This window comes from Triturus cristatus, chromosome 11 (assembly GCF_964204655.1).
Source record: "Triturus cristatus chromosome 11, aTriCri1.1, whole genome shotgun sequence".
NCBI lineage: Eukaryota > Metazoa > Chordata > Amphibia > Caudata > Salamandridae > Triturus > Triturus cristatus.
This window is the reverse complement of record NC_140594.1, coordinates 649512489-649536875: the sequence shown is the minus strand read 5'-3', so window position 1 is coordinate 649536875 and position 24387 is coordinate 649512489. Positions and strand designations below refer to the sequence as shown.

Sequence of the window (24387 nt, the reverse complement as noted above, 5' to 3'; positions counted from 1 at the left end):
GAGGGGAACAAGGCAGGGCCGCCTCTCCTCCCAACTGCTAATTGTCTTATACATTGATCCCCTTCTCAGGAGGTTGGAAGCCTCCCTGGACATCCTTCCCGTCAGTCTGCAGGGCTGGGATACTTAAGTTTTGGCCTATGTCAATGACGTGGGAATAATCACTAGTGACCCAGACAGGGCTCTCCGTTCTGTGGAAAGAATAGCAGAAGAATTTGGGAATCAGTCAGGGTTTTTGTTAAACAGAGCCAAAACCCAGGTATTGATAAACGCATGTCCACCTCCGATAGCAGGATTGTTGATGAAGCTACATATCTGGGAGATAGTATCACAGCAACCGTGGTATGTATAGTTGATTTAAATGTAATCCCAATTATGTATGGGAGATAGTATCACAGCAAGCGTGGTATGTATAGTTGATTTAAATGTAATCCCAATTATGTATTTCGCACTGTTCTTCTAGAGGTTCATAATGACTGGTTTAAATTAATTGAGAGATTGGTGGCTAGATTCATTTGGGCCTACGGGAAGACTAGGGAGGGCTAATGCATTCCTGTGCTTACCTAGAGATGGGGGGGCTGGGGACTACCCAATTTTAAGTTATACGTCCTAGCTGCAGCATTGCAATATTACGGCCCCTTAGTAAATAATAAAGCAACCGAGGGAGATATGCCAGGCTATGTGCCCTCAATTTACAAACTTCTGCTTGGGGCAGCCGCTAAGGCCTGTCTGTTGAAGTTTTTAGAGTCGAGCTACTTTAAAAGAACTCGATTTAAGACTCTGATCAATGCATTTCGAAACTGGGCAGATGTCGGGAATGTACTGGGGCTAGGAAGATATAGCAGGTATACTCCCTGTAGTGCTAGAGGCACTCCTATGGTCTAAAACCGTGTGATGACCTTTGACTACCATAATTTTAACTGACGTTTGGTGTTTTATTTTACCCTAGCCTAGATGTACACCCTGCATGTGCCTTTTCCCTTGAAGATTTTTTTTGTATCTCTCGTAGTTTTAAAGTGGGAGCTGTCACAGAGTAGAACAGCTTGCCACGTACAGAACATGAGAGAGAGAGAGGTGTGGAATGTACTTTTTGGTTTGGAAGTGCAGTGTTATGAGTAGTGGTGTACAAATGTGCCTTGCGTTGTACATTGAGAGATGAAGTACTGGGAAGTATTATGATGTTCTTACTACTGGCTTTGGCATTCCCTCATCTCATCTTGAATCCTGACTCCGTCTTGCTAGAGCTTTTTGCGCGCACAGGCAGGCCCCCAGATTACTCAAATTGTTTGGGTTAATCACGTTTAAGGTTGCTTTGTTTTTGGAGAGAAGATTGTTGAATGTACTGCTGGAGACTTTTGTAAGCTTCATTAAGATAAATGCTGTAACATGTGAAAATGTAGAAGGAACGTGGGAACTCTTTTTGCCTGCGGAGTGCTTTCATAGAAAGTGACTAATTCCAGTAAGTTTCCTTGGCACAAAAGGAAGGCTTCTCGGAACATTCCAGTGTGTTTTGAGACTATAAAGCTGAGGGTTGCTGACTTAGAGACTGGGATTGTTTTGTAATCCGAATGGGGATGGACGCATCTACGATGGTACAGCAGAACCCCGGTTTGCAGAGGCTCTTAGCCCCGGCTGTGATTTCCCTACTCTGGAGGGGGCTAAGAAGCAGTGTTTGCAACCGGTGAGGTGATTTGTTTCTGATTGTTGCCATTGTGATGTGTAGTTGTTTGCGTGCACATTCCGTTTCCAGTGGCTATAACAGTCATTGTAATGCGTGACTGACAGTGTGTACCTTCAGTTTCCAGTGGCTATGATCATCTGTGGTGTTTTCTTTTGAGTATTGACTTTGTGATGTGTGAGTGAGTTTGAATTCACATCCAAGGTAATCACCTGATGTATTTAGTGTATATATTTTTCTGATTTCTTGCAGGACTTCTAGTTATTATTATCATCTGCTTGTGTTTATTATTATCCATGCACTTAACAGTTGCATTTGCCAAGTGTGTTATTAGTGCTGGCATACATACATACATAAATATATATATACATATATATATATATATATATATGTAGCTCCTGCTTGTCCCAAACTTGCGAGATGCCCTCGAGCTCGATCACGGGCCTCAAGCTGCAGCCCTGTTCAGTAGTGGAAACGCTGGCTTGCTGACTCCTTCCACAGCCGCTACACCCCTGCCTGACGCGTTTCGAATTTCTTCATCAGAGGCTGGTGGTGAGAGGAAAATGACGCACAGTCCGGTGCTGACAGCTTCTGAAATACACGATCGTGCACCCCCATTGGGCTGCTCTGAATGAGCCTGCGCGTTGCTTTCTGGAGGCTGTAGTCATGGAGGGATGTAGATATCCCCTTGTACTGTGTGCATAAATGTACTGTTGGTGATTTAAAAGCCCACCGATGGGCTTCAGCGAGCAAGCGTTTCTTAATGACAGCGGTCGTGCTCCACTCTCGTGGCCCCCATTTTCGCGGGTGGTGCATCTCGGCGGCCAGGGCGCCGCCTAAATATGTAGCTCCTGCTTGTCCCAAACTTGCGAGATGCACTCGAGCTCGATCACGGGCCTCAAGCTGCAGCCCTGTTCAGTAGTGGAAACGCTGGCTTGCTGACTCCTTCCACAGCCGCTACACCCCTGCCTGGCGCGTTTCGAATTTCTTCATCAGAGGCTGGTGGTGAGAGGAAAATGACGCACAGTCCGGTGCTGACAGCTTCTGAAATACACGATTGCGCGCCCCCATTGGGCTGCTCTGAATGAGCCTGCGCGTTGCTTTCTGGAGGCTGTAGTCATGGAGGGATGTAGATATCCCCTTGTACTGTGTGCATAAATGTACTGTTGGTGATTTAAAAGCCCACCGATGGGCTTCAGCGAGCAAGCGTTTCTTAATGTCAGCGGTCGTGCTCCACTCTCGTGGCCCCCATTTTCGCGGGTGGTGCATCTCGGCGGCCAGGGCGCCGCCTAAATATGTAGCTCCTGCTTGTCCCAAACTTGCGAGATGCACTCGAGCTCAATCACGGGCCTCAAGCTGCAGCCCTGTTCAGTAGTGGAAACGCTGGCTTGCTGACTCCTTCCACAGCCGCTACACCCCTACCTGACGCGTTTCGAATTTCTTCATCAGAGGCTGGTGGTGAGAGGAAAATGACGCACAGTCCGGTGGAGCACGACCGCTGACATTAAGAAACGCTTGCTCGCTGAAGCCCATCGGTGGGCTTTTAAATCACCAACAGTACATTTATGCACACAGTACAAGGGGATATCTACATCCCTCCATGACTACAGCCTCCAGAAAGCAACGCGCAGGCTCATTCAGAGCAGCCCAATGGGGGCGCGCGATCGCGTATTTCAGAAGCTGTCAGCACCGGACTGTGTGTCATTTTCCTCTCACCACCAGCCTCTGATGAAGAAATTCGAAACGCGTCAGGCAGGGGTGTAGTGGCTGTGGAAGGAGTCAGCAAGCCAGCGTTTCCACTACTGAACAGGGCTGCAGCTTGAGGCCCATGATCGAGCTCGAGTGCATCTCGCAAGTTTGGGATAAGCAGGAGCTACATATATATATATATATATATATATATATATATATATATATATATATATATATATATATATATATATATATGTATGTATGTATATACACACATATATACACAGATACACGATGCATATATATATACACATACACGATGCGAGACACTCCCCTGCTCAGGAACGATCAACTCCCCAGGATATTTTAGGATATTTCAAGACAACTGCTGAGCTAGATGGGAAAAATGGGGCTTTGGCAGGGTCGGGGATCTACTCGCGGGGGACTATATTACATCATTTGAGGTGATCAGTGGCAGATTTAATATTGGGCCTTGGGAGTTTTAAAAATATTTACAACTTAGGGATTTTATATTGAGAAAGGCTGGGGGTGCGGCCAGTTTTGCGCAGATTAACTTGATGGAAATACTAACAAAAGGTATTGGCCCCTCAGTCTTGCAATTATATGGCTGTCTGTTGGGGGGGTTGCCAGATGATCTGGATAAGAACTATGAGAAGTGTCAGGCGAGGCTCAATTTATCGGACTCTGGCTTCCTGAAACCACTCGAGCTGGTGGGGTTAATTCTGTGCTCATCAAATCTACAACCACAACATTATAAAAAAATTGATTTGTATATAACATCAGCAAAAATTGCTAAATGGGGCGGGGATGAGGGGTATTATTGCTCTAGATGCCGGGCATCCAATGCGGATCTGGTTCACATGTTCTCCACATGCCCTAGCCTAAAATAACTTGTCTTGGAAATTGTAGGCTTTTTAGGAGAAGTCCTTAAAGTAAATATCTCTCCGTCACCTCAGCTTATGCTGTTGGGGGTGGATGAAACAAATAGAGGGGTAGGAGAAGATCTAATTTTTATAGCTATGTTGGTTTTTAGGCTTTGTGTGGCCTCGGCTTGGCTTGATCCTCTACCCCGACCTTGCAGCATTGGAAGGGACGCTTCCTACATGTCAACAATTTAGAAATAGCACATTATGAAAAAAAAGGCAACAAGGCAAGAATTAAAAGGAGGAGGATCTGGGGGCCGATCTCGACCTGGGCCTCTCTATGTAAATATTAGCTGCTGGGTTTTAGGCTTAATTAGCATTGTGTCAGTGCCCGGAATGAAATTTAAAATTTGCACCAATCTCCTGTTGGTTCCTATTTATGTTTAATTTACTTAATTGGTCATTTTGTAATGTATTTATGTAAAAAAAAAAAAGGGCTACGTTTTTCGCTTCTCTGTGCAGTCCATATGATTTATTGAGTATTTCTGTTTTGCCAGCCGGTTTCTATATAAACCCTTTAGTTGGGGTCTGTATTATGTATATATATTCGTAGATTGCAGTCTGGTGTTTTCTAATGTGCCTTTTATTGTGATTTTAATGTTTTGAAATTTTGTGAATTGCAGCCCTGATGAAGCTTGTGTGGTAAAAGGAAAACATGTTGGCTGCTTGGCTGTATTTTATGAAGCAAGAACAATAAAGAAATTCATTCTATAAAATCTTCCTAAGACGTTTAGAGCTTTAATTTTTAGACTCATTGAGTCAACTGTGACATACAGACTTGACCATGAAATTTTGCCTCAGCATTTTTTGTGATAATTCAGTCATTTGGGTTGGATGGCTGACCCGGGGATGTGGGCAATTCCTTTTGTAAAAACATAAGGGATTTAACTGGCAGTGCAGAGGGGCTAGAAAGTCGCCAAGACCAGAGGGGAAATTGGTGTGGGTACTAGGTGGGCAATAGCAGAACACAATAGTACAGCTTAATGAAGGTGAAAGAGTGAAAGAACAAATAAGGATTACATCTGATGGGATAGCGCAAGGGTGTTGGTGAAGTGAGATGAATGAGCGTCTGTTACCTTCCCCAGCACACACTGTAGTCGCAAGTGTGCTACTTCCCTTGCAAAGGTTTTGGGTAGGTCTGCAACAGGATCAGGTAGGCTTGCTTCCGGAAAAAGCAGGGCAGGAGTGACAAATTTAGGAAGGACTTTTGATTTGCAAAACTTCTAACTTGCTGAGTCTGGGGGTATGTACACATGCTTTTCTGTTTAGCTTAGTCGTTCTCTGACTTGCCTTTGTCCAGCATCAAATCTATTTTTTACACGGACATGGAGAAGCCATTTACATGGATATTAAAACATGAGAATGCAATTCAGGCTCAAGCCTGCCTGATTACCGGTTGTGCCAAATGCCATGTAGAATTGCTGGAGAACAACTTTGCCTTCTCAAAGGTGTCAAGTCTTCCTGATGTTCTTTTTCTGAGTGGGGTTCCTTAAAGTTCTCTCCCCTCTTGTACCAGTCCTACTTTTGTAGTATGAAATGAATGCAAATATGTTCTGAGAATACAGGTTGTAATTGATTGCTGCATTCTGGGTTTATACTCAGTGTAATCTGGATCTTAGCAGCAGAAAAGCCAAATGGAAGTCCCAATTAATACATTTGGGGTTGGTGATGGTAGTACATCAGATTGCAATGGCTTTTTGAGTTTAATGGAAAACATAAACCCACTGACACCGGTTGAAGGAATGGCTAATTGAGATTTGAGGTAAATGCCAACAGAAGATGAATCTCCTTTAACCAATGAAAAAATTATGAATGCACCCTGATGTGAATATGTGGGATATATGATCAGCAACGTTTCAGAACGAGAATGATGAGATGCCATCATAGATACATACAATACCAAATGATTGAAATGGTTTGTACCCTGAGGTGTTTTTTTCTGCAATTACATAGCAATGTTGGAAACATCATTCTACACACCAGGAGTTCCTCACTGTTCAGTAGTCAACAGCGTCAGCAGATTATTTGACAATTACTGGCACAGTGTTCTGGGGTCACGGTGGAAATGGCCGAACATGGTCCGGCAAAGGTGGAATTAGTTGTGTCGAATACGAGTTGGGCTATATATCCAGCGATTACGGACTATTATAGTGATACATGGAATGTAATTGAGAGTGTGCCTAATTGTATTGCTGTATGTAAAATTTAATAAAAATATAGATTTTTTTGAATTACTGTAAATATGTTGGCCATGTAAAGTGTCACAGAAGCAGTAGTGGGCAAACTGCACTCCTTCATGTCAGCAAGCTTGCTAGGCATGTCCAGATCAACAGAAGCACTCAAAGTTAGATAAAGGAAGTGATGGCATTGAGTAATTATCTCAGTGGGAGGACGGAGGCAAAATGTTATAAATACATGGTGAGTCTGTTACCGCTTTATCAGGCCATTAAGCAGGAAGTCATATTAAAGCAGAAGTAAATACAATTTTCCTTTCATAGTTAAAATATTTAAAAGCGTGTCTGACAAGGTGAACGGAGGGGACTGAATTATGAAGTCCAGTGGCAAAAGTCATACCTGGGCATTTTTTTAATTTTATTGAGTGGACTCTGCCAAATGTGAATGGCAGTCCAGGGAGTGAGTTATAGGGCTAGGATCTTGCATGAGGGATAAGATGAGACTAAAGTGGAGGAATAACTTGTGACAGGTTAGGGAAGCAGTCTTCGTAGATCTTTGACGGGACTCCATATGATGAGGTGTAGTATTATTCTGAGGCAGGCAAGGAGAAGAGTCTCATGCTAGATCAGGGCGGGAGAGCAGTAATGCCGGTTCATCTCAGTTACTGGGCACCATGGGGAATGAGGAAGTGGTAAAGCATCATATGAGCTATAGGTGCTATTGGCAGTTGATCAATAACTGAGCAAGTCTTTCGGATAAATTACGGACACTCTAGTCCTTTTTGGTTTTTGAAAATATGCAGGTTAGTAAAGCAGTGAGGAAGCTTTCAAGAGCTTAAAACTGCTTGAAAAAGGGCAGAGACAGGTGCTTACCTTTAGAGCAACAAGAGAAGACTGTGCATGCTGTGCAGTGGCAGCAGGGCGTAGCTGAGTTAAAACTGGCAGGCAGTAATTAAAGATGCTTAGGCATTACAAAACACAGGGACAGTTGTATTTGATTAACTTTTTCCGCCCATTGGAATTTTTTTTTTAATTGTCTCACTACTGGGTTTGATTATGTTGTTCCCCGTGATAGCAGCTATTTAACTCAGTTATCCAATGTGGATGTTAAAGGATATCCAAGTAGCTGCTTTGTTTGTGAATTAAGACTGGTGACATAATGTTTGTATAATTTGTTGTTTTGTGTCACTTGCTCATGTTTTGTTTTTTTACATCACACTACACCACGAAGTTTGTATGTTTTTGTTTGATCTGTGGCATAAATAAGTGTAACTTGTTCTAGACTGAAATGTATCTAACTTCTCTGGCGTATGATTCAAATGAGTAAAGTACATAGAAATAAGCAACAAATAAATGCCTTAAGCCAATTGAATTGTTGGTTCATAGTCTGTTAAATTAATGTAGCAGCATTTGAAAGGAGATGGCTAGGACACTTCTTGCTCTTGGTTGAACAAGTGGCACACAAACTGACACACACAGGCTTTGTCTTCCTTATGGTCTTTTACATACCAGCATGCCATGCAAAGGCAGGTGTCCATGTATTCTGAACTGGTTGGTACCGGTGATGCCTTTGCTTGTGTACAGCAAAATATCTGAGAACTGGACAATAAGAGGGGGGGGGGGAGAAAACAAGAGAAGAACATATGAGTTGGAATTTGATCAAGTTTGCATTATAAGAAGCAATTTGTTGTGAATTCTGCACAAATGCCAGTTAACTGTGATCTATTTGATACCACCTCAAGGGCCTGGGAAAATAAGAACTCATACAAGCTGGTGGTGCAGCATAGCAGCTAGGAACTTTAATTTAAAAGATTTTGATTAGGGTTGTTCTTTTGTAGTGATTTATGATGGAAAATACAAAGTGTAAGCTATAACCATGCACTGGGCTAGCAAAATAACTAACAAAGATGACATTGTGCTAATGAGGGAAGGTGGGTGACTCGAGCACAAAACTCCACATCACAATCCTGAAGCTTTCCTTCCTAATCAGCCATCTTTCCAGACAAATATAAAACACATTTCGAGTGCTGATCCCCCTTCATGCATGAAAAAATGAAAGAGTAAGTTGAACTGTCAGCAGAACAACTGATCCTGAGAGCTGACTACAATCTCATCAGAGTGAGCTACACAAATATGTTTGTAATATTTAGTTACATTAAAAAGACATGGTAGAGTGAATAAAGAGCCAGGAGGGGTCGTGGTGTCTTGCTGCAAGGGAGTAGGTGTGAAACACATACCAAAAAGAACATCCTTTGCTGAAGACCCTTCTTGGTAAGTTTGTAGAGGCATCCTTCACGGATGAACTCCTGACAAATACAGAAAAAACATACAGGTGAAGGCGCTCCAGAAAATCCAAGAATAGCATGTATATTTTTGCAACAGACAGACTAAGCACATCAAACCCCTGGAGTGAGTGGCTTAATACAACATCATTTCAATGAATGATAAGCCCTTTAGGAAAAAGCCTCTACAGAAGACAAACCACCTTTATTCTGAAGGCAAAGAACAACTTCCCTTCAATTCCATTTGTTCTAGGCAAGTGACAGATCCATTTGAATGAATATGTAAGGAAAATGTTACTTGTGACAATCAGTTTGCAACTTATAGTACTGTAGAATCACATGCTTTGCACACTTCGGAATATGTTCCCTCTGCATCCTCTACATCAAACTCAGATAGTGGTATTTTCTAGTGTGCCCACCAACATTCCCTCCTTCAATGGATGGTCTTTTTTGTTTCTTAGGCCTAGCAAGCCTAACATGTTGATTCCTTGTGGTCCTTAGGCAAGCAATGGTTATAGCCTTTATGTTGGTCTGACCACAGGAACTTGTTATTGCATTTACCAAACTCAGTAAGAGAGCTTGGCATAATATTGCTTCAGGCGTTCTGGAAAGTCAACTACTTCAAAGCCTCCCAGACCTGGGTTTGGACGCTGAATGATCAGCTGGAGACTATTCTTCCTGGCTAGAATCCAACTTTGCTAGTCTAGTACCGGTCACGGAGGCTAATAAAAATAGAAAGACTCCATCGGCACCATGGTTCTCCGAGGCTCTTAGATTAGACAAACAAGCCTGTAGGAGGCAAGAAAGAACCTGGCGGAAAAACTATGATGCAGCCGAGAAAGAGCAATATAAATGAATGCTAGCCGATTATAAGAAAAAAATTATTACTGAAAAAAGTCAATACTATACATCGAAAATAGAAATTGCAGCTAATTCAAGTAAAGAACTCTTTACTGTTATAAATAATCTGACAAGTATCAAAAAGGAGGATACTGCCAACTGCACTCAAGACTTCTGCAATACGTTGGCACAGGCATTTAAATCAAAGGTTGATCAAATCTATGACCAGTTTGCCTCGCATGTGCCAAACTTAAACCCCATAGAACAGAAAACTATGACTACAACGCCCCTTTTAAACTTTACCCTTGCATCTCCAGCGCAAATTGCTACTTTTCTTGCAAAAATGAAATCTGGCTCACCGGAAGATCCCTGCCCTCCAAGAATTCTTCAATCAATTAGTCGTCTTGTTAGTCCACGGCTATCTGATATATTTAATCAGATGATTTTACAAGGAACATTTCCAACCACTTGGAAACAAGTCTGTATCCTACCGCTATTAAAAAAAACAATTTAGAAATAATGGATCCGGCTAATTATCGACCTATTGCAAGGCTGCCGCTTCTGGCTAAACTTTTGGAAAAGATTGTAAACATAGAACTCTCCAAACATATTTTAGAAAATAATATCCTAGATCACAGGTAGTTTGGCTTTAGGTCATCCCACAGCACTGAGACAGCCCTGATAAAGACCACAGAGGAAATCCGAACCGCTTTGGATGGGGGAGGTTCGGCGGCTCTTATCCTCCTTGACCTGTCCGCGGCATTTGGTACCGTGGACCACACTTTGCTGTTAAAAGGCTTAAAGTGCGTAGGTTTGGAAAGTAGTGGTCTGATGCTTTTAACATCTTTAACAGATAGAACTCAGACAGTGCAACTAGGTGATTTTAAATCAGCACATTTTATCTTGCCTTGTGGGGTACCGCAGGGCTCTTCTTTGAGCCCTACGCTTTTTAATATTTATGTGTCCGAATTAGCACCTTTAATTAGAAGTTTTGATTTAATCCCGACCTCGTATGCCGACGACACCCAATTGGTGATCTCAACCATTGACAAGGATGTCAACTACTCTACCAAACTCCATGATTGTATGGTCTCCTTGAGTACGTGGATGAGTAGGCATTGCTTGAAGTTAAACTCTAGCAAAACCGAGGTGGTGCTGTTTGGAAAGCTTTCTCCTCTTTGGTCACCAGCCTGGTGGCCAAGTTCCTTGGGCCCCCTTCCTACTCCAGTGGCAAAAGCAAAAAATGTGGGGGTCATAATAGACAAGAAGCTTCATTTTAAATCTCAGAATTCAAAGGTGGTGTCCTCAGCGTTTTTTACTATTAGAACGGTGCGTAAAATCCTCCCCTATATTCCTAAAAAGGCTAGGAAAACAGTTTTAACCAATTTGGTTTTAGCTAAGTTGGACTATTGTATGCTTTGTATATCAATTTGCAGTCCAACCAGCTCAGAAGACTACAATCAGTTCAGAATGCCGCAGCTAGATTGATACTGGATGTCCCTAAACACCAGTCCGTTAGGGTCGGGATTCAAGATTTGCATTGGCTTCCAGTTGGCCAGCGTGTGAAATTTAAGGCATTATAAATCGCACACAAGGCACATCATGGAGACGGCCCAACATTTCTCCATCACGTTTTTAACTGGTACGCACCCAGTAGGTCACTACGTTCAGCTAATGCCTTTTTAATGCTCACTCCCAGAGTTAAAACGATGAACTGGGGGGGTAGGAGCTTTAGACATAGTACCATTAGGATATGGAACACTCTCTCCCTTAGGAAGACTGCATCCCTGCTTGAATTCAGGAAGCACCTTAAGACCTGGCTTTTCAAAAACTAGTCCCCCGCTTACAGTATTTGGTCCGCAATGCGCCTAGACACCTATGGGTAGTAGTGCGCTATACAAATTGTTATAACAGGGCAGAACTGGAAGGATGTGTACTTCATAGCCTCTTATTTTACTACCCCTACCAGTCCCGCTCAACATGTTTTATGAAAGGGAAGGGCAAACCCAGTAGGTTTTTTGCAACTGTAAGCTTTTAGTAGCTTTTATCACTGACTCATAAGAGATGGATGAATAGGCTTCCCTGGTGTTTGTCCACTAAAGAGTCTAGTCCTGCTCTTTGATAACATCTATTACCTTATCCACGACCAACACCGGTTCTCTTGGGGATAATAACTGATAATAGCACTCAAGCGCATTTAGTCTCTTTTTCATTTATTTATCCTTCTGTCCCATTTTCTTTGTCAACAGTTAAGTATAATTGGACATGTTGCTGTTTCAGTTTGGAAGCTGTAAAAACAACAGTTGATGGACAGAATGCAGAACAATGTCATACATTCACCCCAGTACAGAGATCTGGGCCTAAGTCCATCGTTTTTTTGCTCACCATGCCATTCCAGTTTGAACCCAGCCATATGCAAATCAGTCTTGACCCTGTGCCTCATTGGAACAGTCCAGCCCGAACTGCCAAGCCAGATTCTCCCTGGACTGGAAACAAGCATCATAGGACGGGTTTCGGGGTTTCACCCCTCTTCAGCCAGGATAGCTTGATTCCAGTGGCATGGAGAGCACGGGACCCACGTCTGAGCATACCCGTCCCACTCGGGGTGACAAATACAAAAACAACAGTTGATGGACAGAATGCAGAACAATGTCATACATTCACCCCAGTACAGCGATCTGGGCCTAATTCCATAGTTTTTTTGCTCACCACGCCATTCCAGTTTGAATCCAGCCATATGCAAATCAGTCTTGACCCTGTGCCTCATGGGAACAGTCCAGCCTGATCTGCCAAGCCAGATTCTCTCTGGACTGGAAACAAGCATCCTAGGACTGGTTTCCTGGGCTCACTGTGCCACTGGAATCAAGCTATCCTGGCTGAAGAGGGGTGAAACTCCGAAACCGGTCCTAGGATGCTTGTTTCCGGTCCAGGGAGGACCTGGCTTGGCAGTTCGTGCTGGACTGTTCTCATGAGGCACAGGGTCAAGACTGATTTGCATATGGCCAGGTTTAAACTGGGGTGGTATGGTGAGCAAAAGAATGATGGATGTAACCCAGATCTCTTGACTGGGGGTGAATGTTTTGATTTGTTCTGCATTCCGTTCATCAATTGTGTGTCTTTTGCTTTCTCGCCCTAAGTGCGCCAGGTATGCCCAGACGTCGGACCTGGGCTCACTGTGCCACTGGAATCAAGCTATCCTGGCTGAAGGGGGTGAAACCCCGAAACCGTTCATAGGATGCTTGTTTCCGGTCCAGGGAGGACCTGGCTTGGCAGTTCGGGCTGGACTGTTCCCATGAGGCACAGGGTCAAGACTGATTTGCATATGGCCAGGTCTAAACTGAGGTGGCATGGTGAGCAAAAGAATGATGGATTGAACTGCGATCTCTTGACTGGGGGTGAATGTTTTGATTTGTTCTGCACTCCGTCCATCAATTGTGTGTCTTTTAAGTTTGGAAGCTACCATTCTTCAGACTTTATTATCTCCTTCATACTATTTCTGATTAACTGATTAAACCTGGTCAGAGTACACTCTGCATTGTTAGAATCCAGCTTTCTCACCTGTCCTCTCAGGGCCAGGACCTTGTGCATGTTTTCTGTGATAATGTCCATTTATGTTGTGCATCTAAAACCCTCATATCCCTCTGGGGGTAAGCAGTGCATTGTCCCTTATTTTCTTTAATCTAGCTCTTTTGGTTACTCAAGACACCCTTTACCACCACCAAGTCTGAGACTAAAGAGAGCTTGCTTTTACCCGTATCAATAAAAAGCTGATAGTCTTTGGCATGGGATAAAATTAACTGCCAGCCACTGTGTCCCAGAGAGAGTGTTGCTAAGGTGTAATGTGGGTCTCTGCCTTCTGTCTACATCCTCTACTGTAAAATGCAAACAACCGATGACTGATCCAACAACATCATTGCCCCACTGTCTGCTTTAAAATCAAGGTGCCCAGTCCCTGATCTATGAGAATCATGTTGATTTTAGGATATGCCTTTTGCACCACTGAGAAATTCGAAAAGTACATTTCTCCTGGGGGGAAATCTCCCGATGTCACTAAACCTAGCTCCTAAAGCCACTAATTACCTTTCTCGATAGGGCACCTGTGCTTTTGAGTCTATGACTTGATTTGTCTTTTAACCTATCCACTATCAAATTACAATCCCCTCCCTTAATAAGGGGTCCATTGCCCAATTGATAAGCTTCTGGATCGGGTGTTAAGAATATCTTCTTAACCTGATTAGGGAATATCACTGCTAAAGATAACGGATGACACCTCAATACTCCATTCAATGGAAGCCGATGTCTGTCTTTGCTTGAAAAGGAACTTGCATTGAAAAGCCAATGTGGTGGTCATAAAATGCCATCTCCCTTTGTTTTTAGGTCGAGCCTAGGCATGTGCTGTCCCACTCTCTGTGTTGACAGCACGCCCATTGGTTTCTGATTGCTAACTTCAATTGCCTTTTAAAAACTCTTCTTTTGCAATGGCTAATCTGTCTTTTAGGCCCTGCTTTTAGTTGTTTGGTAACGCCCAGGGAGCAGCACCTAACTACTGTTACGTTTTTACCGGTGGGTTGAAGTGTTTGGTCTTGGAACTATTTTCTTTTTTTTTGTGTGCTCATGTTGAACATGTATGCAGCTTATTACTGCTTGGGTCTGAAATTGAACATCTGTTGATACGTTGATGACATTTTCTCGGTGGAAACAACATGCTTTTATTTTGTGAATTTGTGCGTACATGAAGACCATCTTTCTTTGTACATTTGTCTTTTTTTTATGAAACTCGTTTATTGGTTTTTGAGTCACAGTTTTTTAACTACATGTTGATTTTATTTTGAAACAGTTTCTTAATTTTAGAACAGAGCGTGTTGGTCAATTGTTTCTAAATTACTTCTATGTTTCACTACATTGTTCGTTTTATTTTTGTTGTACTTGTGCGTTTAAACTATGTTTGGTTACTGTTTCTTTATGTTGAAACAGTGTGTTGGTTATTTTTTTCCGAATTACTTATATGTTTCGTTATATTTAATTTTTTTTAATTTTCATTGCATTTGTGCGTTTAAAATAAGTATGGTTATTGTTTCTTTATAGAAGAACTGAATACATTGGTTTTATTTTTTTCCAAATTATTTTTATGTCCGCTATCTTCTAATAGTGTATTTGTTAATGTTGCCCTTGTGTGTTTAAAATACGCATAGTGACTGTTTATTTTTATTTTTTGTACTGGAGTGTCATGCTTAATTGGTTTGTGGTTGTTTTTATTGTCCGAGGATTGCAATATCCTTAAAAAAGCAATGCAGTGAACGCACACCAGTTAGTGTTATATATTATGTTGCGTTAAAAATTGTAACTTTAGAATTACATGTAGTTGTGGTATCTGCTTGTTAACCCTGTTTAGATGTGTATTGCTAGTGTATATGAGGTAGAAGTTTTATTTTGGGTGTGAAAAACATATAAGAGATGCCAAACTTCTAGTTATAGTCACAATGTGCACACCATGGATGCATAGATGTTCTGGTATGGTTTAGTGGCTGTTTTTGTTTTTGGGCAGCTCCTTGGGAGTTGCTGTCTTCATTTAACTCTGCTCGCGCTCTGGTCCGTTAGTCCGCAGCTTCCTTTTGTAATTTCACTGTAATGTGACAATTGTGAGACACGCCTGATTGTTACTTACATTTGCAAAGTGCACAGGATGGACGAGTAGATAGATTAAGGGTTCTTTAAAAGAAAGCACTCCGATATTGTAGCATACCTAAAATAATTTGTTAAAAGTTGTGACGATATGCTTCATCAAGGTTATTTTTTTCTTTATTTTCTTGTCGCTGTTTCTTTTGGGAACACGTTTTACCACTATTGAAAGCATTCACTCTAGTCTAGACTCTTTGGCGCATCCTTTTTGTTTGGAAGGATTAATTTATCATTAGAACAGAGCATGTGGGCACCAATTTTTACAAGTTATTTTACGTGCGCTACAAACTAGCAGTGCTTACTTAATATATTGATCTCAGTCGTGAAGGCAACCTGAAAAGAGAGCGCTACGAAATCATAGCGCATGTAAAATAACTAGTAAAACAAATAGCTAACAGGTACAGGTTTGGATATTAATTATGTCTTCCAGAGCAAGTTTTTTAAAGCGCTTTGGTAGCACCAACAACAGGCTTTCCAGCTTGCGCTGCAAACTGCCCTTTTCGTACTTTCCAGCAGTCAGGTGGGGCACCTTCTGCTAACTTTTTTTTTATTTTTAACGATTTTTATTAGAAACAAAACAGCAGCATTGGTGACATTACATAGACATCTCAGCAGGAGGTACAAGCTTTTGGCATTATGTTACAATCTGCAGTCCATCCAGAGCCCATAATATAAAACAGTGTGAGAAGCTTAATCGTACAATGAGGGTCACAATTTAGCCGTCGGGTCAGAGAACTCCACCTGCACACAGAGTTCTTGGTAGACCGGAATTTATGTCATGTCATCACCGCCCCCTCCAACCTTGCGAGTCTCTATCGTCTAAGTTCTATCCTTGTTTTTTTTTAAAACTTTCTTTATTGGCATTTATATATAGTATAACACGCGCGCACAGGCGATATCGCCATTATCACATAGGGTTACATTTCGAGTGCACCCATGCACAGTCCTTACGATCTTGCAGCCTACAGGCCCCTCAAGCCGTTCGCCGCTGTCCTGAGTGGGGCCGCACATGCGTGCCCGGGCCCAGCCTCTGGGTGCACCCTACTAGAGCGCGCCATGATCGCCTCGCCGCAGGAGTGCCATGTAGTAGGACTAAACCCCCCGTGAGGGGCGTCGCAGGGGCTATAGAAGTGCAGCCATTAAATAACCACAAACTAACTGGGGGCGGAGAAACCAGGGAAAAGGGGGGTGGTGCACTGTGTCGCCCTTCGGGAGTACTGGTAGCTGCGCGCTCATATGCTGGACCATCGTGTGGGAAAGGGTCGGGGCGGACGCGGAGATGAGGAGGGGGCAGGGGGGGCGGGAGCATCCAAAATGGCCTATGAGGGCTCTAGTTGTGGGGCCTGTGGTGACAACCTCTGCGGGACCCCGGGATCTTGGCCTGCCTGTGATCGTCTAAGTTCTATCCTGGGAGACCTTCTGCTAACTTGGTGCTAATATTAATAGCGGGTTGCTTTCTGGGCTTTGTACTTTAGCTTCAAACATAGGCTTTTAATTCTCAGAATGTAAAGCGTATGTGATGCCTTGTACCCCCCTCCACAGACCTGCTATTAACTATCCATTTGTTATACGTTAGTCGTGGTTTAAAGCGAGCCACAAAAGTAAAAAAGACTTGGGGTCCTCCCTATATGATGGAGAAAGTGAACACATGCGATCTAATGTCTTTAAGTAGCACTTGCTGAAAGCACTGAGTTATAGACAGGGCCACTGGAATTATACGATTGTGCAGCCGCTGGGATTTTCAAATAATTATGGATTTGCCGCATTTGCCACATAATTCAACATCTGCTGCATAATCTGCAGATATTAACAAAAAATGTATTTTTGTTTTAGCTCGAACGATTCAAAAGTTACTAAAAACGCAGGGCCACATGTTACCGGGCAGTGGAAGGCCTTTTGCAGAGGTTGACTGGTCACCTTTCTGTTGCTTATTGCTATATTTCGGTATCAAACCCGAACCAATAAGGTGCACCTAATACCCAGACAGTGTAAACAAGTGTAAAATCTACAAAATAATGAAGTACTACTTTTAAAAACTGCCGCATTACGCCGCTGTGTGGGAAGTTTGAGATCCTGTTGTTCTTGGCAACTCATCCAAAGTGTATTCCACGTTTGCTGCAGCAATAAAGATAATCTTTACTACAAGCCTATTTTGCATTTGATTATCCTGTCGCTGTCTCCTTTCGTAACACGTCGACAAAGGATTCAAATGTATCACACTAGCCCAGATCCTTGGCACTCCCTCCGCTCGTTTTTTAAAATAAAAAGTGTGCATACACTGCAATTAGCTTACAGTGTAAAGGCAGCCTAAAGACAACGTTACCCTTTCTGATAATTAAAAGCAACTTTCGACCTACTGGGGTTGTTAATTTCTTTTTCGAGCTCTCTTTGGTCTATAGGATAAAAGTATTTATTTATTTTCAAATTATGTTTAAAATAGTTTGAAAATGCCTTAATAGCAACAACAAAAGGCTTGCCAGCTTACGCTGCAAACTCCCATCTTCATAGTACCTAGCAGTCAGCTGTGGCACCTTCTGCCAACTAGGCGATAATGTTAATAGCGGGTTGCATTCTGGCCTTTGTAGTTTTCCTTCCAACATTGACTTTAATCCCAGTATGGAAAGCATATGTGATGTTATTTAATAACCCCCCCCCCCCCACCTTCACAGAACTCTCACAACAAGCACAGCTATCAGCTCTCCAAATGTTACATGTTAGGAGCAGACATGAGCTCCACTTTATATGATGGAGACACTGAACACACAAGATATAGTGCCTGAAAGTAGCAATTGCTGAAAGATGTCCAGAAACAAAGCAGCTGTGAACTAGACATCTAACACACGTTTCCTTTTCCCTTTTTCTGTGTTACTAACAATATCTCTCCTTTGAAAGAAAGAGCCACTACATTAAAGCGCACATAAAATAAATAGTAAAACAACACACATCGTTTCAGATCTAAAGTACACGCATCGTTTCTGATACAAAGTAACTCTTCGAAAACAAAATCTTTTTACGTCAGGTTTGCACATTTTTATTATTTAAAGCTTACATACTACCTGCAAAACCAACCCCTCTCATTCTTCCTTTCTATCTACTCTCTGCAGCTCTCACCACCATCTGTTCATCATGCCACATAATTCTACTACATAAATACACTACACAACACACAAGTCCGCACCACACAAATAAACAACTAACAATTCCAATACAACACACGTAATTCCACTTCACACCACATACAGTCTCTACACTGCAAAACAAAACACATAGGTAAAAAAATTACCATTTAGAACGCCAATAGCTCTAACTCTTACAAATGAGAGACCTATTGCATTACAAATGCTTGTTCTCTGCTGAGGAATGACTCCGCATGAACAACAAGTGTGTTCTGAGGCTCCATGCACCCCCTGAGAGTAAATGGGGTTGCTTGCAGAAAGCAGAGGTCTGCCTTTGTTTAACCCCTTCGCTGCGGCGCGAATTCCGCCGCAGCGCTGGGGGGAGGTTTGGGGGGTTTGCGGCGCCGCCATGCTCATGACGGAACCACGCCGTCATGAGTCACGGGTGAGCTGTGCTCATGACGGCAGGGTTCCGTCATGACTCCACCCACTTGCGCTAATCACCCGCACAGGCGGGGAATTAGCGCCGCGTGGGCGGAGCGGCCGCCAACGGCCGCAGCATGACGGAACCACTCCGTCATGAGCACATGGCGACCGTGGCTCATGACGGAGTGGTTCCGTCAGAAGCATGCAAGGGGTTAAAAGTCATGAGCACTGCCACCGTTTCATTAGTTGTGTTTAGACCCCCCTCATTATACAACATAAAAATACGTTTCCTATGCAACAAAAGTATCCTGAGGATGCCTATTCGAACAGTCACTTATCCCATCTATTAAGGACTAGAGGACAAACCTTTTCTTAAATTATTAAGTCTGCCGGTTTGACATCTGCGCCCCTAAATGAACCTCTAAATTCCCCAAAACTTCTATCTCCCCTACCTTCCTTCCTTAACTAGAAAAAACAAAGCTCTCTTTATCTGGGTGGAAATAAGAGAAAAATAACCCTTCTTCTTCCCCATGGTGAGTGAGGGGACTCAAGAAATACATTTTTCTTTCCGGTTTGTTGTTTCCGGATATTACTGATTGGAAACCCTATCCTTGTCCTTCAGCTAGATCCTTTACCCGACACCTCGTGTTTCAGGTTCAGTACTGAGATAGGGGGACGGACCTAGCTTAAAAAACCTCTACCTCCCCCCTCATTTTCTGTTACCAGTAGACTCTCCAACCTCTGTGTCAAAAAAAATCTGACTGACGACATTAGGATAAAATGATGCGAGCTACTCCACTGTGGGACTCGATACAATTGGGCCTATTAGTGGAATACAGCGGTTTTGATAGATGGGACCTCATAGGTCTCTCACAGGTGGGTGGCCTATGGTCCAGTGGAGGGTTGTAACCCATCACTGAACTACAGCAGGAATATGAGTTAGCACCCTCTGAAATATTTCGCTACCACCACCAGATAAGTCACACACTGTGGCGGGCCATTCCACAGGTGAGGGTACTTACTGAATGGTCCCCACGGGAAGACAGACTGCTAGATGACTTTTCACCAAAGAGAGCAGTGTCCTTAACATATCGGAAAATACTAAATATCTCCCCAGGGAACTTGACAAAACTTAGAGAGAGGTGGGGGGAGGATCTGGGAAATATGGAAGATGAGGAGTTGTTGGAGACGATCGCATATCCCAGAGAGGTTGCTATACGTCAACGTTTCCGACTGGTGCAAACTGAAAATCCTACACAGATCATATTTTGCTTGCACTACACTTGTTAAAATAGGGAAAATGACCTTGTTGCAACGCACCAGAGGTTGTGGATGGGAGGGCACCTTTTTCCATATGCGGTGGGACTGTCCTGTGATCCAAGTTTATTGAGGGGAAGTGATGTTGTGCATGAGGACGCTCTGTGCAGAAAATGTTGAAATCACTCCCCCAACTATGCTTTCTGAATATATGGGGAACAACAGATCTCACGACAGGGAAGAGATTATGGGTTACACTTGGCCTCAAGGTTGCAAAACGTGATATAGCAAGAAAATGGAGAGCAGATTCCAGACCGACCTTGAAAGTATGGGAGGAGGATATGGATTGGTGCATGCAAGTGGAGCGGGTGATTTATGAGAGTAGGGGATTCCCCCAGAAATGGTATAAGATCTGGGGAAACTGGAACACTAGTAGGTGGATGCTATGCCCACCCGTCCAAGGAACCACCCAACTAGAAGAAGACTGACAGTCTAGAAGGGTCGTCTGAGTCCACTATCTGATATGAACTGTATTGAATATCTGGAAAATGTATGAAGGGTAATCCTTGTTCCTATGATCCTATGTTGTATATCCAGTGATACACTTTTCCGACTGTACTAATTATGCTAATGCTATTATGTTTTTCAATTTCAATAAAAAGATATTAAAAAAATTACGAACGAACGAAGCAAAAACTATCACAAAATGTTGCTCGCCCCGGCACCATCTACCTGGCCTTCATGGACTTCTCTTCCACGTTTGATCGTGTGAACAGATGCAAGCTGTGGCAGACCCTGTTATCCATGGGAGTGGATAGGGACTTAGTCCTCTTCTTACAAGATCTCCATCCATACACATAGGTGGAGGTTAGAAACTTTGGTGATCTTAAAGTTACGCGCTTGTTCCCTATTCAGAGAGGGGTCCGTCAGGGTTGTATTCTGGCCCCTTTCTTATTCAATGTATTCATAAACAATTTAGAGAAGGTGCTTTTGGAGACCAAGGTGGATTATCCCCAGGTGGGGCGGCATGGCCTTCCGGTTCTGCTATTTGCAGACAACACCGTCTTGATAGCTAGGCCTGTTTGGGGTCTGCAAACGTTAAATTATCTTGTCCAATTTATGGGAGACCTGGACTTGTTGGTCAACAACTCAAAGTCCTCTATCATGCAAATTGGTGCCTGCTCCAGTAGGCCCTTTATCTTCAAGGTAGGGTCTATCCTGGTCCCAGGGATAAGTGTTTTTTCATACCTGGCCTCCCCCGCGTTTATCTGCCGAAGAGGTGCGTCTGGGTGAAGGGGGTAGATAGTGGATTTAGCCCAATTCACTTTCAGTCCCGCCGCCCTCCTAAATTCATCAAGTGTGGCCCAGAGTGGTGTGAGGTCCACGGTGACATCCCTGATATATATCAGGAGATCATCCGTGTATAAGGATACGCTATGGGTACGACCCTCTAGTGGAATGCCCCAAAGTTCACTGCCCTCCCTGAGCCTAATCGCCAGCAGCTCCATTGCGAGGGCAAACAGTAGCGGGGATAGAGGGCACACCTGACATGTTCCAGGGGTCACCCGGAGAGGGAGCAAAATGTGTCCACCTATGTGGACCTGGGTCGTGAGGCCAGTGTATAGCAGTTCGATGTACGCCATGAGGTGAGGGCCTATCCCAACCTGCCGCAAAATAGCGAATAAGTACTGCCACTCCAAGGTGTCAAAGGCCTTCTCGAAGTCCAGCACTAGGCACGTGGCGTACGGGAACCGGCTCGCACACCGTCCTGGAAGTGGAATAGCCGGTGGATGTTCTGGGAGGTGTTCCTGTGAGTCTATCTGCTAAGATTTTACCCAGTATTTTGCAGTCTGCTGTGAGCAGAGTAATCCGCAGGTACGATGACCTGAGCAGGGGATCCCCATCTGGCTTGGGGAAAGTCACTAATATAGATTCCCGCATGGACTTAGGGAGTGTTCCCGTTTTTAAGGTGGCTTTATAGACTATGTCTAACTGCGGGGCTAGTTGGGGGGAGAATGTATTGTAGTATTCTAGTGGGAAGCCGTCGTGACAGGGGGCTTTGTTTCTGGCTAGGTGTTGAATCGCACTTTTAATTTCTGCTGGTGCGAGATGGTCGCCTAGGGAGGTCCTGTCATCATCTGTCACCTGTGTCATGGTGATGGAAAGTAAAACTTTGTGGATGTATTCCTCCCTGCCAGGAATCAGTTCTCTATACAGGTCTTTGTAGCGAAAAGTTAGCATAATCTCCGACTGTGCGTAGGTGATGTCCCCTGTCGCATTTCTTATGCTGGGGATGAGTTGTGTGTCTAGGCTCTGTCGCATTTCTTATGCCGGGGATGAGTTGTGTGTCTAGGTTCTATCGGATAAGCCAGGCAAGCAGGGTTCCAGCATGATTCCCCTCTCTGTGGGCTCTGGCGGCATGGGCGTGGAAATTGCCGGAAATTGTATCTACGCAGATCTGCGTAGGCTTCTGCATACTTGGTCTTAGCTTCTGCTAACTGTACAGGGGGGACAGCGTGTTTGTTTGCATCTTTGGATAGTTGCGCTATGTCCTGCTGCTCAGTTGTTTGTATCATCTGTTCTAGAGTTTTACGCACTCCTGTGTCTAATGCAGGCTCCCCTCATAACCACCTTAAAGGCGTCCCACTCCAGTGCCCTGGAGCCTGCGGTATTTGCGTTATCAGAGAAATAGTTCTGTATGTTTTCCCTTTGTTCGTGTTGAAACACCAGGTCCTTAAGACAGTCTCGTGGGAGCTGCCAGGTTGGGAATGGTGGCAAAGGCGGGCGCCATTTGAGTTTATGACATGTGCATCATGCTCGGATAACACCCTGCCCAGGTAGTCCGAGTGTTGAATTATAGGAAGGATCATGTACTTGCACAAGAACTGGTCCAGCCATACTCGCAGATCATGAGGGATAGAGTGAAAAGAATAGAGTTTCGTTGTCGGGTGTGCATCCATCAGCGACCAGTGATTCGTCCATGTTCAGAAGCGGGCTGTCTGTGCATGGGCGAATGAGGCCGGGCCGGATGGGTGGGTTCCGTCTAGATTGAGATCTAATGTGCAATTGTAGTCCCCTCCCAAGATCCACAGTGAGGGGGTGAGTTGGGCCAAGCTTTTGGATAAGGTCTCCCAGAATACCGTTTACTCTGTGTTGGGTGCATGGATGCTGCCTATTAGTATTGGTTGGCCGTCCAGTAGACCCTCCAGCAGAGCGTTTCTCCCTTCGGGGTGTATCTTTCTGCCGGTCTCTAAAAAGGGGATCCCCGGCCTGAGCCAAATAAGTGCTCCTCGTGCATACGAGTAGATTGTGGCACCATTATTAATAATTTTGAGCCGCGCCGGGAACAGAAGGGAATATTGGACATTCTGGTTTCTCAGCACCCTCTTCACTTCAAGAAATGACAACCTTTTCTGCTGCCCTGCCTTGGAGTAGTCGGGGAAAAGCATGACTTGGTTGTCCTCCACCGTGATGGGGCTATTTTGTCTGGCAGCTCGAAGTATGGCATCCCTATACCAAAAGTGGAGGAGCTTTACTAACATGGGTTGCGGAAGTGAACCCCGGGGGTGGACGCCTTACCGGCACACGGTGTGCCCTTTCAACTGCAGTGTGAGTTCTCTCGTGGTATGAAGGACCGGAGCCAGATTTCTGCGTATTCGATGGGATGATTTCCTTCCACTCCCTCCAGCAGATTTACAATGTGCAGAATGCTTCGCCTGGAGCGTCCTTCCAGGTCGTCTGTTTTTCCCTCCAACATCGCTACTAGGGCCTGCAAGTCTTTCATGGTGTCTTGCTGTGCTTTGGCCTGGGGTTGCAGTGTGGACAAGGCTTTTTTGCTATCTGCTACCTTGTCCGCTAACCTCCGGTGGTCATCCCGCAACAGGTTGCGATACGTGGCGAGGGTACCAAATCGCTCCTCCATGGTAACACGTGAATGATCTATGGCCATTAGGACCCTGTCAAGCTTGTCTGACATGGTAGCATTGGAGTGTGGGTTTGTGTCCTGAGCTTCTTGGGATGGGGACTATGACCTTGTCTGGGTGGGAGCTGGGGTCCCCCGGTTGTGTTTGGGCGACCCATGACTGTAGCTAGTTATGTGGTTGTTGGCCCCTCTTTTGTTCTGTGGCCTTGGGGTACCTGTGGCATTCTGTTAGTGGTCCAACTCAGGCGTGAACTGGCCGCTGCAGTTCACTGAGCGATTTGTTGGTTGGATGGTTAGTGGTCCCCAGGCAATTCGCCCCAGCGGCCGCGGACGGGAAGAGCCCGCTTTCTTCCACTCTCCCGTGGGTGCTCTGCCAGGTC

General features: G+C 44.1%; 1 protein-coding gene across 4 annotated transcripts in view; it reads right to left on the bottom strand.

Moving 5' to 3' along the window:
* The window catches only part of FARP2 (FERM, ARH/RhoGEF and pleckstrin domain protein 2), a 1344877-nt gene that overhangs the window by 226718 nt on the left and 1093772 nt on the right, over positions 1 to 24387 (bottom strand). For all 4 annotated transcript variants that reach the window (XR_014970597.1, XM_085634160.1, XM_085634162.1 and 1 more), the window contains exons 20-21: positions 8723 to 8791; positions 7995 to 8084 (exon numbers count right to left, since the gene is read on the bottom strand). Coding sequence is in view for 3 of the 4 variants with exons in the window: in XM_085634160.1 (XP_085490286.1) it covers positions 7995 to 8084; positions 8723 to 8791 (159 nt within the window). In the remaining variant the exon portion in view is untranslated. The remainder of the gene's footprint in view (positions 1 to 7994; positions 8085 to 8722; positions 8792 to 24387) is intronic.